The sequence below is a fragment of the Cervus elaphus genome, chromosome 23 (assembly GCF_910594005.1).
Source record: "Cervus elaphus chromosome 23, mCerEla1.1, whole genome shotgun sequence".
NCBI classification, from domain to species: domain Eukaryota; kingdom Metazoa; phylum Chordata; class Mammalia; order Artiodactyla; family Cervidae; genus Cervus; species Cervus elaphus.
This window is the reverse complement of record NC_057837.1, coordinates 57,059,967-57,074,128: the sequence shown is the minus strand read 5'-3', so window position 1 is coordinate 57,074,128 and position 14,162 is coordinate 57,059,967. Positions and strand designations below refer to the sequence as shown.

At 49.6% G+C, this 14,162-nt stretch overlaps 1 protein-coding gene across 1 annotated transcript; it reads left to right on the top strand.

Moving 5' to 3' along the window:
- The first annotated feature begins 6,503 nt into the window (after positions 1-6,503).
- On the top strand, positions 6,504-14,098 carry TUBB1 (tubulin beta 1 class VI). The gene is made up of 4 exons (XM_043884772.1): positions 6,504-7,120; positions 9,928-10,036; positions 10,708-10,818; positions 10,947-14,098. Exons 1-4 carry the CDS (start codon positions 7,064-7,066, stop codon positions 12,023-12,025), a joined length of 1,356 nt encoding a protein of 451 aa, XP_043740707.1. The 5' UTR covers positions 6,504-7,063; the 3' UTR covers positions 12,026-14,098.
- The last annotated feature ends 64 nt before the right edge of the window (positions 14,099-14,162 follow it).

Below are 14,162 nucleotides of genomic sequence, written 5' to 3'. Positions count from 1 at the left end.
ATGTTCACGCTGACCCTATGCCGTGAATGTGGTCCCCAAACGCCATCGCCACCACACCCTCTGCTGGTCACACAGGCTGGCTTGGGAGGGGACTCGCCTCCTGGGGGTCACATTTGTGAGACTGGCCTGTCAGTCTCACCTTCAGAGCATGCCACCCACCGTCCACCCGGCAGGTCCCATCAGGCCCACCCAGGAGCCTCCCCTGGAGCCCTTGGAGCGTGGCCTGCCTCGTTCACTGGATCCAGTCTTCTGGGACCCAAAAGGGAACTTGGCAAGCATGCTGAGAATCTAGGATGCGCCATGTCGTTGTCCCAGCCCTGGGGACATAGGAGTGTCAGTCTCTGCCTGCCAGGAGTGGACATTCTGGTAAGGGGCCACATGGAAACAGGAAGAGTGTCCAAGTAGAAAGAGCTGGATCCAGAGACAGGGCCTCTGGGAGTTTGCTCTGGGGTGGTTCTCTTAGCCATCCTGTGAGTTGGGATTGACTGACGAGGACGCAGCCATGGAAAGTGCTGGACTTTTCAAGCATGTGCAAGGAATTGAAAGGCAGACACTCTGGGTAGGTATGACCAGGTGGCCTCAGAGATGGCTGGAGAAGAAGGAGGCTGGGCGAGGTCCCTGGGTTGTAAACGCACCTCTCAGCTGCTGCGCTCTGGGATCTAAGGCCAGCTTCCTGCTCCCCAAAGGCCACTGTCCTCAAATGCAGGGCTCCTCCTCCGCCTCCAGGTCCCAGCCAGCCCTCCCTTGTCCCTCCCTCCCTGGGGCAGGCCTGTGTCTCCGCCTCCTTTGGCTCCCTCCCTGCTCCCCACTCACCCCAGGGGTTTCCCCATCAATCGGAACAATATATCAGCTGTGGTGAGAGGGGTGGTTTTACCCTGGTGGCTGCTAGTTTCCTGGGGAGCAGTGGTGATGTCTTTATTTTCTATGAGCTCCCTCTGGGAGGAAAGATGGAAGGATGGAAGGCTAGGGGGTGGTGGTCAGTTAGAGGCTATTGCGGTCAAGAGCTGCTGCTGGTGGTGGGTTACTGATTCGGCTGGAGAGATGCTGAGATGGGCGGCAGGGCTCGTGGGACCCAGTTATGGACCAGAGGTGAGGAGGAGGCCTGGCTAAAGGCTGTCTGGCCAACCTGCCTCTCCACACCTGGAATCATCTTTTTAGAACCACCTTTGGTTCTGCCGTGTCATCCTGGGACACATGTCAACCCATCAGGTCCCTCTCTGAGCTTCAGTCTCTTCCACCAAATGAAAGAACCATCCCCTGACTTGTTGTTCAGTCGCTAAATTGTGTCTGACTGTTTGTGACCCCATGCACCCCAGGCTCCTCTGTCCTTCACTATCTCCAGGAGATAGCTCAGATTCACATCCATTGAGTCGGTGATGCCTTCTAACCATCTCATCCTCTGTCCCCCACTTCCCTTCCTGCCCTCAATCTTTTCCAGCATCAGGGGTTTTTCCAATGAGTCGGCTCTTCGCATCAGGTAGCCAAAGTATTGGAGCTTCAGCATCAGTCCTTCCAATGAATATTCAGGGTTGATTTCCTTTAGGGCTGACTGGTTTGATCTCCTTGCTGTCCAAGGGATTCTGAAGGGTCTTCTCCAACACCACAACTCGAAAGCATCAACTCTTTGGCACTCAGCCTCCTTTATGGTCCAACTGTCATGTCCATACATGACTACTGGAAAAACCACAGCTTTGACTCTGCGGACCTTTGACTGGAGGTGGGTGCAGCCAGAGAGATGGTGGCAGAGCACTTGGTGAAGGACAGAGAAGGGAGGTTTGGCAGGAGAGTCTCTCCGCCCTGGAGGGCAGGAACCACATTTCTGACATTTCTGAGGTCCTTCAAGCTCTTCTGAGTTCCTCAAAGAGTACTTAGCCAACATTTGTTGGCTAAACAAATAGAATTCTGAGGCTTGTACAGTGGAGGTTTCTTGGACAAACGCTGGGCTTGAGGAAATATATATTTTTGTTTGATTTCATCCATGTTGTGTTATCTCTCTTTCTGCCACTGAACATGGCTTATCAGGAGCTGCACACCTTGGGAGATGGGACAGATATGAGCGAGAAGGTTAATGTTTCTGTATATCTCAGAGCCACGGCGGCTCACGGGAGGTGTGTGTGTGTTTCCTCCTGCAAATGAGAGGTGCCACATCCCAGGACGCTGATTCTCAATGTACCGAAGAGATGGCATGTCATCCCCATTTTGAACTTGAGGCTGGAGAGGGATGGGGAGCTGTCGGCGTGGGGCACCCAAGGGAGAGAAGGTCTCAAACTCCTCCGTGGAGCTGGGCAGCCTGGCTTAAAGAAAAACAGTAACTAGTTTCTTGCTTACTTTTTCTCTTCTTGCAGTTACTTATTCATTTTCCCAGAACTTTCTTTTACATTAGGAGAATGCACGAGGAGGAGAGTACAAGCAAGTGGAACTCAGTTCATCTGATGATCTGCCCACATCCGCTGAGTCACTCCTAATGGCCCCTCAGATGTCATTTTCTTACTAAGACATTTGGAAAAATTTCTGCCTCTGAATCACAAGCAAACACTGTAATTCACCAGCCTTCTCTTAAGTTATGCAAGGAACTTTGATGCGCTCAGAAGTGGAAGCTTGGGGCGGATGAAATCAATGAATTCTCTGAGAACTTTGTTTTTCTCCTACTTGAAGTTCATTTGCTGAGTGGAGGATGCGGGGAGCTCCATCCGACCACTGGGGTCACCTCCGCAGGAAGTCTGGGAGCAGCTGATGTGGGGTTTCTTGATGACACTGGTTTTCCTTATCATCTTGGTCCTGTTCCCATAATAGACCCGAGTGTCATCCAGGAAGGGGCTTGCTGCCACAGCGTCTTGTCAAGGGCTGCTCCTCACAACGAAGGGCTGGCCTGAGGGTACTTAACCATCTCCAGGGGGGTGTGTGGGGTCACCCCCGGTGTGCAGGGGCCTCCTGCCGCTGTCCCCCTGGAGCTCGGTTCAGGCCCTATCACTGTCACCTGCCTTTGTCACAGTCCTTCTCGGGGGAGAAGATGGCTTTGTCGCTCATCACAGATGGCAGCTTTGAATCCCTTGCTGTGCTTCAGGGCAAGGGGTCACCTTCTGCCTGGCGGGAGTGCAGACCTTGGGTCCCCCAGGGGGGCCTGTTCACCTGTGCGTCAGGAAGGGGGCACTCCTGGGGGCCTGAGAAAGGAATTGTGTCTTCACCACCTCACTGGCTCTCGCTAACCTAGCAGCCAGAGGGGCGTGTGTTCCCCAGGGGAGCAGGTACTTTCATAAATAAGGACAGAGGGGCAGAGACAGGCTGGCATTAGCCCCGCCATATGTCCTGCCTCCTGGTGCCACCCGACATGTTAACTCCTGCGCCCACAGCAGCTCAGGCCAGACACCCAGTAGGCGCTCAGGACCCAGGCCCGGGAGACAGCGGCGTCTACACCATCAGTTGCATCGCTGCCTTCCATCACGTGAAGCTGACGCGAAAAACACTGTCGGTGCAATGGTTGAGGGCTGCAGACTTGGGCCTCGGGACCTCTATTGGGCTTTCCAGGTTTGAGGGAGGTGGGCCCCCAATCCCAGCCTCCCTTCCTGGCATCCGCACCACCCCCATCAGCCCCCACCCCTGACAGCGCATGCCACCCGGGCTGAGTAAACACCACTGGCCCCACCGGAATCAGAGCAAACAGGGTTCCTCTTCTTCCCCCTTTTTGCTACCATTAACAGAAAAACCTTTTAAGCGCTCATCTGGAATTCTGGCAAACTCAGGTGACCCAAGGAGGGTGCTCCAAGGAGGGTGGAGGCTGGGGGCGCCCAGCTTGCTGGACTGCATTCCTCCGGAATGGAGTGAAAACACAGATGGAGGGCACCCCCAGACCCTCCCAGCAGCTCTGCCCCCCACCGCCTCCCGCAACTTCCCAAAGTAGGTCTGTGCTGACTCCACGGACCATCCCTGTTCAGCCTGGACCACCTCCTAGGAAAGGAGGAGAGAGTCTCCCCCTCCCGCCCCCCGCCCGTTAGGACACACTCCTGAATAAACACATTATTGGCTGTGGGGAAGCTGGCCCTTCTGAGTGGGGCTGCTCACCCTCGCCCAGCTGTTGGTCTGCACTCAGCAAACATTGACTGAGGCACTTTGGGGACTCGAAGGTGAAGCGATGCAGCAACTCCCAGGCTATTGGGGAGATAAGGCAGGAATATAAGTGATGGGCAAACAAGGCTGAGTGTTGGAAACTGCGATCAAAGCTCTAGGGCCACCGGAGTAGGGGGGGTGTCCCTGACCCCCCAGGGTCTGTCTCCTGCTCCAGCCTCAGAGACACAGGGGCCTGCCGGGCTCGGGGAGGGCAGGCAGGGCAGGTGGGGGCACGGAGGGAAGAGGAAGGAGTAAAGGCAAGTGGGGTGACATCAATGGGAGCTGAAAGGCTCATTCTGTGTGTGTATGTATATATATTTCTTAATATATATTTAACTATATTGTGTTAGTTTCAGGTGTTTAGCACAGTGATTCTTTTTTTATTTTTAAAATAAATATCTATTCTTTTTCAGATGATTTTCCCTTAAAGTTTATTACAAAATATTGAGTCGAGTTCCCTGTGCTGTACGGTAGGTCCTTGGTTATTTATTTTATATATAGTAGGGTTTATCTGTTAATCTCAACCCCCTGGGACTTCCCTGGTGGTCCAGTGGCTAAGACTCCACTCCCCCAACGCAGGGGACCGGGGTTCGCTCTCTGCTCAGGGAAATAGATCTCATATGCTGCAACTAAGCCACAGCACAGCCAAAAAAAAAAAAAAAAGGAAAACTCAACTTCTGAATTTATCCCTCCCCACTGTGTATTTTTTAATTCGTGAAAAATACTGCTAAGCACATGCATATTTCTTCTCTTGTATTTACACTGTCTCCTCTTTACCTTGGGGGCAGCCGAGTGTGGAGCAGACGCAGGTGTGAATGATGTGGTCATTCCACTTGGAGTAGAAAGAACTTTCCAAACTAAGAGGCATGTCGCAAGAGTCCTCATCTCATTTCTAAGTTTGGAAAGATTCGCCAACTCTTAACACGTCCCAGGTTGCTTAACCTCTCTCTCCATGCGTCACTCAGTCATCGTTGCCCTGCTGTTTCAGAGAAAGTTGCGTGGTGACCTTGAATACCTCAAAGTGTCTCCTGAAAACTAGGGCTTGCATGCACGTGCTCCCCAGGCCAGGATCAAGTTCAGGAAATAGAACGTGACTGCGATGTTATTATCCTGTCTACACAGTCTGTGCTCAAATGTCCACAATGGTCCCCTTCGTGTCCCTCACAGCAACTCTTCCCTGGTCCAGGACCTGTCCATGGGTCATGGAGCTCTTAGTCTGCACGTGATGGGTGAGATCACTGGACAACAGACAGGAGTGGGCCTGAGGCCGGCACCAAGGGACAAAGTCTTTCTTCCCCACCTGTGGTTTCCCTCCCAGCGTTCACCTCAGCTCTTGGCTCTATGGTTGAACTCCTGGGAGGACTGGAGGTTATATTCCCCAGAAAGTCCACTGGGGATAACTTCCCTGCTCATGTCACTGACCTCACATCGAGGTCTCCCCAGGCCTGTAGGAAGGCACGCGGCTTAGGAGCTGATGGTCAGGCTGGGGCTTGCAGGGTGAGAGGTGATGGGCAGGGGCTGGTGGTGAGCCTGGTTTGCTGGGAGTGCGGGGCTGAGCATCTCCTGTGTGGCCCTCACTGGGTGTCAGGGACACCCTCACTGGGTCTGAGGGACTTCATCGTTTGGTAAAGGAACCAAAGTCAGTGAGACCCCTGTGATGAGAGCAAAGGGGCAACAGAGGAGAGCTGGGTAGTGGCATAAAGGGGCAGCCAGGCTGTGTCCTGGGCAGAGAGGTGGGCGTGGCTGTCACAGGCTTTTACGTTAAAGGGGGCCTTGTCATGTCAGGGAGGGGCAAATGACCGCCAGTATGAATAATGTGCTGGGAGAGAGCTGAAAACCCCACGGCCCAGTGTGGAGGAGGGAATATTCCAGAACCCTGACCACGCAGGACCAAAGTCTGGAGGGGGTGCTGGGATGGAAGCCTGGAGCCAGGTTAACAGAGGCCTTGATGGCAAGCCGGAGAGTTTAGATCTTATGTCTCCATTCTGATTTCCCAAACTCCCAAGAATCACATGTCATCCATACAAATTTGGCCAAGTTGAAAAAGCAAACTTTCTCTTATAATTTTACTATTGGGCTTCCCAGGTGGTGCTAGTGGTAAAGAACCTCAGGAGACATAAGAGACGAGGTTTGATCCCTGGGTTGGGAAGATCCCCTGGAGAAGGGCATGGCAACCCACTCCAGTACTCTTGCCTGGAGAATCCTCATGGGCAGAGGAGCCTGGTGGGCTACAGTCCATAGGGTTGCAAAGAATTGGACATGACTAAAGAGACTTAGCAAGTTTTTTTTTTTCTATTAACATTAAAATATACAACATAAAAATCAGAACTGTCCATCCATGTTCCACCTTAGCGCCACCAGTGGCTTTTAGACAAAGCACAGCTGAAGACAGGGGAGCCATGGCAGGTTCTTGAGGGAGGGTGGGGCGATGTCTAATTGGTTGTATGTGTGGCTGTAGTGAAGCCACTTCATGCTCTGGAATTTGTGGACTCATCTGTCATGCCATGCATTTAGACTAAAGGATTTCTGATAATACAACTGGCTTGGGTGGGAAAGGTCTCTGGAGGTGGTCCTGGTCACCCCGGTGAGCTAGGAGTCTGACCAACTGGGGGCCTGGAGCTGGTGCCCAGACTCCACCATGCAAGGCTGAGGCCTGCTGCCAGTCCTGTAGGCACCGCACACAACAGCAGCCTTTGGTCTTGAACTCTAGGAAATGATCGGGCAGTATTCCGTGTTGGGAGAGGAAGAACTCCCCCTCTACAAGGATGACAGAGCAGAGAGGGGCAGGGGCTGGGCCTCCAGGCTGGACACACCCTTGGGTCACTGCGGGAGGCAGCCTGGTCAGTGGGTCCTGTCACTGCGATGACCAGAGTTGTGTAAGGCTTGCAGCAGTGACCAGCAGCTCTCCCAGACTGGGGACTCACTCCAGGCAGGTCTGATCCTCGGGCGCAGAGCAAGGATGCGTGAGATCGTACACATCCAGATTGGCCAGTGTGGCAACCAGATTGGAGCCAAGGTAAGGAACGTCCAACTACTACTGTCCATGATCCACAGCATAGAAAAAGCCCCTAAGGTAACAGGGAGGATCCGAGCCCAGCAGATCTACGCGCTTGCCCAGTGTCTTAACTTACTGACGTCAAACGATGCCTGTAGTAGTTAAAGAGACTGAGGGCATAGGAAAAGGCTTAAAGGGTAAATCTAACTCCTGTTAATTTTGTGGGCAGTTACATGTGTATAAAACACCTGTCAATTGTTTTAACTTTGATCACTTCTGCATTCGTATCTAAAACCAGTAATTTTGTCTCAAAATAGTTTTCCAAAATTTCTTGGGAAAATTTTTCCACTGTATCACTAAGATATCTTTCCCTCCCCTCCTGTATTTATGTTCCAGTTAAAAAAGATCAACTACTAATTTATTTTGAATGCAACAGAAAATCAAAGTGGTAAACCTAAAATTTTTGGTGTTCAGCAACAGAAATAATTAAAATAAATCCTTTGCGATATAAATAAGTTTTTCTCCTCCTCCATCGCATTTTTCTAAAAAGTACTTGGTTCTATTGACCAATGCTAAGAAACAGATACCAGAGCCCAATACCTCCAAGTCTAAGTTTTTTTAAATTTACTTTTAAAAAGATTTATTTATTTATTTTTGGCCGTGGTGGGTCTTCGCTGCTGCATGTGGGTTTTCTCTAGTTGTGTCCAGCGGCAGCTACTCTTCATTGCAGTAGAGGGAGGCTGGGGGAGCTTCTCATTGCAGTGGCTTCTCTTGCTTCAGAGGACGGGTTCTTGGGAGCCTGGGCTTCAGTAGTTGCGGCTCATGGGCTTCGTTGCTCCATGGGATGTGGGATCCTCTCAGACTAGGGATTGAGTCGGTGTTCCATGCATTGCAAGGTGGATTCTTAACCACTGGACTGCCAGGGCAGCCCTCTTCAACTCTAATTTTAGAGTGATCAGTTCTATTATGAAACAGCTGTCTGATTATTCTCTTTACTATTTTGAAATTACTTCTACTAGCATGAATTGCATTAAAAACTTTATTGCATTACAACTTAAAAGTTTATATGTGATGAGATGATGTAAAATTTACCATCTGTAACCATGTTTAAGTATCTACTTCAGTAGTGTTAAGTATAGTTACACTGTCATGCCTCCAATCTCCAAAATGCTTTTCTTGAAAAACTAAACTTAAATTGCTTTTTTCTTGTAAGACTAAAACTTCATACATACCATTGAACACTACCTCCCCATTTCCTCTCCCCTACTCCTGGCACCTGCAATTCTCCTCTCTGTCTCTATGAATTTCATTATCATATAACAGTATTTGTCCTTTTGTGAGTGGCCTGTTTCACTTAGCATAGTGTCCTCAGGGTCCATCCCTGTTGTGGCAGGTGTCAGAACTTCCTTCCTTTTTAAGGCTGAATAACAATCCATCTGTACAGATAGATCACGTTTGTTTATTCAGTCATCTGCAAGGGCATCTGTATTGTTTCCAAATTTTGGCTACTGTAACTGACACAGCTATGGAAAAAATGAAAGTCTTTTAAAACAGGTGTTTAAAACCTGGGGCAAAGAAAATGACCGCTTAACAAAGAAGATGTCATCCTTCCTTGCTGGAGCGATAAGACATTTGAAACTCAAACACACAGACAAGGGAGGCATGGGCCCCTACTGCTCTGAAGTTGGAAGATAAGATGAAGATAGGATCCAGGCAGGGAGTGCAGGGTCTAGGCAGGGTCTCAGCTCTGGGTCCAGAACCGTGCTGCCTAATGGTTAAAGACCCAGCAAAAACTTATTATTTGGGCCCATAAGAACTTTTAGGATGCACTTTTTTTTTGTTAGTCTTACTCCTGATTTTATTTTTTGGTATTTAAAAAAATTTTTAATTGGAGGATAATTGCTTTACAATGTTGTGTTGGTTTCTGCCATACAGCAATGTGAATCATCCCTAAGTATACACAAGACATTTAATTTGTGGTTTCAGAGAACCTTCTTTTTTCTCTGCTGATAATTTACTATAAAATAGAGACTTATATTAATAAGATCAAGGCCGAAGCAGAGCTATCATTTAAAAATGTGGTTGGAAAAACAGCCTTGGGGATTGAACATAAACGAATACATTTTCAAGTATATTTGTGCTTCTCTGGGGTAATGAAAAGGGGCCATTTCAGTAACTGTATCCATAAAAGCCTGGCACATATCTATATGAATAATATGTGTATGTGACTGAAAGTATAATATGTTTCAAATAGTTACCAGAAAATGGCTATGCATAATTTTGAATTGAGCACATATCTGATCATCCAAAATGCGCACTGTTTAAAAGCATGCATAGGTGTCCTCGTGATGGGCTTTTGGGAAAAACTGCATGAAAATAAATCCGCAAAGTGGAATGAGATGTTATCATGCAGTCAGATAAGAATTCAGTTTATTTTCACTTAATGGGATCTATACTCTGCTAGCTGGATGCACTGTAAGGCCTAACTAGAGATACACTGATGTGAAATTCTAAAAGAAGAGCATTAATATACATGGGGGCCTGAATTTCACAGGAACAAAATCCAATTTGACATTTTATGTGTTACATTGTATTGAAGCAGTTCAGGTGGATATAAAACACTGTTTTCATCTTCATGGCTAGGAGCAGGGACAAAGCATAAATTTAGGAAGGGGCCGGCAGGTAGGAAAAGGGCCCCAAAGATAAGTCTCAGGGAGGAAAGCAGACCCAGAGCTCTCGCTTCCTGTCTTTCTGCTCAATCTGCCGGCTCCAACCTGGCCTTCAGCGGGATCCCTCTGGACACTGACCTTCTCTCCTTCTGCTTTCAGTTCTGGGAGGTGATTGGAGAGGAGCATGGGATAGACTGGGCCGGGAGCTACTGCGGGGACAGCGCTCTGCAGCTGGAGAGGATCAGCGTGTACTACAATGAGGCTCACGGTAGGACGCTGTGCTCTCGGCCATGGTCACCGGCCCTGGGGACACAGTAGAGAGAGGAGGGCCTTCGAGACCAGAGGGACAGGCGGGTAATATTCTGAGAGCTACTGAGGGTAGCCCTGGAAAAGCTGTCTCTGGTCACAGGAGGGCCACACTGCCAACACAGACTGTTTAGGCCCTGACCTTCCTTTCTGGTTTTTATTATTTTTTCCCTTATCTTCCTTTTCTGGTTTTTATTTTTAAATTAATTAATTATTTTATTAAATTTTTTGCGGTTTTTTTGCCATGCATTGTGGCTTGTGGGATCTCAGCTCCGGGTCCAGGGATTGAACCTGGGCCCTGGGCAGTAAGACTGCAGAGTCCTAACCACTGCACAGCCAGGGAACTTCCCCTTTCCGGTTTTGAAATAAAAAGTAGAGTCAGTTCCAATAGGAACAAAATCCTCATCACTCACAAGAGAACAAACTAAATGGACAATGGTGGAAGAAGTGATTTCTGAAGCTTTTTACAGATTTCTGTGATTGTTGTCGGGGTCCAAGCTATCACTGCCAGTCTTTCTACTCAAGACACTTTCTAGAAGGACTCTTTCCCCCTACCTAGGTTCTACTTTGATGAAACATGAACCTTCAGAAAAACAAGTTAGAAGTTTGCTAACTTCATATCTTTCTAAGCAGGTAAGAAATACGTGCCCCGAGCAGTCTTGGTGGATCTGGAACCCGGGACCATGGACAGCATCCGATCTAGCAGAGTGGGGACCCTCTTCCAACCGGACAGCTTTGTTCACGGTAGGTTTTTCTGGCAGGTTCCACTGGGGAGAGAGCAAGAGCGCCTCCTGGAGGTGTGCATCCTCCCCAGCCCCCACGCCCGTTCCTGGGGTGGGGGAGAGGGATGACCAAGTCCCCTGTGCCCCCAGGTAACTCCGGGGCCGGTAACAACTGGGCGAAGGGCTACTACACGGAGGGCGCCGAGCTGGTGGACAGCGTGCTGGACGTGGTGCGCACCGAGGCCGAGGGCTGCGACTGCCTGCAGGGCTTCCAGCTAGTGCATTCACTGGGCGGGGGCACGGGGTCAGGGATGGGCACGCTGCTGCTGGGCAAGATCCGCGAGGAGTACCCTGACCGCATCGTGAACTCGTTCAGCGTGATGCCCTCACCCAAGGTGTCGGACACAGTGGTGGAGCCCTACAATGCCGTGCTGGCGCTGCACCAGCTTGTGCTCAACTCCGACGCCTGCTTCTGCATCGACAACGAGGCGCTCTACGACATCTGCTTCCGCACGCTGCGGCTCAGCACGCCCACCTACGGGGACCTCAACCACCTGGTGTCCCTCACCATGAGCGGCATCACTACCTCTCTGCGCTTCCCGGGCCAGCTCAACGCTGACCTGCGCAAGCTGGCCGTGAACATGGTGCCCTTCCCACGCCTGCACTTCTTCATGCCCGGCTTCGCGCCGCTCACGGCCCAGGGCAGCCAGCAGTACCGCGCGCTGACCGTGGCCGAGCTCACCCAGCAGATGTTTGACGCCCGCAACACCATGGCCGCCTGCGACCCCCGCCGCGGCCGCTACCTCACCGTGGCCTGCATCTTCCGGGGCCGGATGTCCACGAAGGAGGTGGACGAGCAGCTGCTCAACGTGCAGACCAGGAACAGCGGCTGCTTCGTGGAGTGGATCCCCAACAACGTCAAGGTGGCCGTGTGCGACATCCCGCCCCGGGGGCTGAGCATGGCGGCCACCTTCATCGGCAACAACACAGCCATCCAGGAGCTGTTCGGCAGGATTTCCGAGCATTTCTCGGCCATGTTCAAGAGGAAGGCCTTCGTGCACTGGTACACCGGCGAGGGGATGGACATCAACGAGTTTGCTGAAGCTGAGAGTAACGTCCAGGATTTGGTGTCCGAGTACCAACAGTTTCAAGACGCCAGAGCGGATGTGGAAGAGAAGGCGGAGATAGAGGGGGAAGCAGAAGTGGAACCGGCAGACAAGGAACAGTAACGGCGAGAGGCCCTGCCTGAGGCTGGCTCTTCCGGAGCGCTATTAGGATGAGCAAGTCACCCTCGTGATCGCAGGCCGGTTCTGTGCTGCGACACAGCGACCCACCCGCAGCCACTCAGCGTTAGCTTTGATGGGGGACTTTGGGGGTGGGGTGGGGGGCGGGGAAGTACTGACGGGCACTAGGGTCTTGAAGAGTGTGGTATTCTGTGCACAAGCTTGGTTTTATTCTTTTTAATAGGCAGGTGAATTAACTGTAAAGTGCTCCCTTTGTTTAAAGATCTGATTTGGCTATTTGCTGTGTGTGGAGATGGACTGGGTGGGGGGTGTGGGGGAGCCCCTGCAGGTGAGGTTAAGTTGTATAGGCATTAGCTACCCTGGTAAGCACATGGGGATCTGTACTGGTTGGCATCTCGGGACTGTTAAGGCTCTCACCGTAGGTTCTCTCTTAATGCATGGCCCGCTGCCCACTTTTTCACACCTGCTGACCTCCAGGAGTCAAGTCATGTGACTGCTTGGTGCTTGGGAGCCACACAGAGGAACACGGGAGTCAATGACCACTAGTAAATTGTGGAGATTGTGTATACACTTCAGCATACCGATTGCAAAAGGGACAAGGGAGGAAAGGAAAGTGGCAGTCCTTCCCAAAAAAATACCCAGGCAAAAAACCCCACAAAATAACAACTCCAGTCTTCTGATCTTTATGTCTGAATCAGTTCAGTTCAGTCCAGTCGCTCAGTCGTGTCCGACTCTGTGACCCCATGAATCGCAGCACACCAGGCCTCCCTGTCTATCACCAACTCCCGGAGTTTACTCAAACCCATGTCCATCGAGTCGGTGATGCCATCCAGCCATCTCATCCTCTAGCTACCTTTTAAAAATGTTTTTAAATTGGCTGTGCTGTGCAGTATGTGGGCTCTTTAGTTCCCAGGAACTAAACCTGCATGCCTTGCACTGAGAGCTCAGAGTCTTAACCACGAGTCCACCAGGGAAGCGCCCTGTATAACTAGCTCTTAACATATATGTAGATACTTTAAAGTTTCTTATTAATGTTTGATTCTGGGAATTCATTCATCATCTTTGGTTCTTGTAAAGGCTATTTCAAAATGCCCTTTTCACTTTAATGCAGCAACCCTCCTCAAAGGGCTCTGCAGCTGCCCTGCTCTTTAGAAAGGGCACGTGCACGCCCAGCGACCACTGAAACGGAGGAATTAAGCAGCGGTGGCTGTAGTGTCCTTCGAGGTTATGGAGGACACTGTCTCATTAGGGAACTTTTACAGTTGATATTAATTTGCAGAAGTTGCCATAAATGTTTGCATGATGACACAGCTTTAGCCATTACACAATTTTAATCTGTTCACATTACAACAGGACCAAATACACAAGAGCGTAATCAAATCATCCATAACTTCTTAATTACAGTTTACCTATTTCTGACATATAGCACTGCCATCCCATCCAGCGCCTGAAGGGTTTTAATGGCTTTCTAGAATTACCACGGAGTTATCCAATTGGATCCATGGGCAGTCGGTGATGGTAGGAACTATTTACTTGCAGGCAACTGGGTTTTCATCTATTTGCCTTGTAACCTGCAGTAATAAGGCAGCCAGTGGATGGGTGATAGTAGCTTTTTGAGAAACTTCACTCTTTTCACGTGCATATCACAAGAAAATAACTAAAATATGCACCAAGAGAAAAATTCTCTCGATGTTTGTATTGTGACATGCCTTTTATTTACAGAATTTTAAAAAATAAAGTTTTAAACACCTTCTACCTGTGGTTCAAAAAGCACTAAAACCGAAAGCAGATTTAATAAGAAACTGCATCTGAATTACTCTTAGTTTGAGTTCATAACTTCTTTAGATGCTAAAAAGACTTATAACCTGTGATTACATAAGAATTTATACACATGCTTCCTCTGGCACTTTTTTCACTTTCTCAAATCTAAAAAGGCAATTAAATAGATGCAGGAAAGGATACAGATCTAAAGTAAAAAAACAAAACCCTGCTGATTTATATTACTGTAAAGATTTTTGCTTGCTCAATAGTAATCATTAAAATACATTCAATTTTAAATGGCTAAATTGCTTTATTTCAGACTAAATAAATTCCTTTTCTTGGAGTCTAACTGCCCAGACTT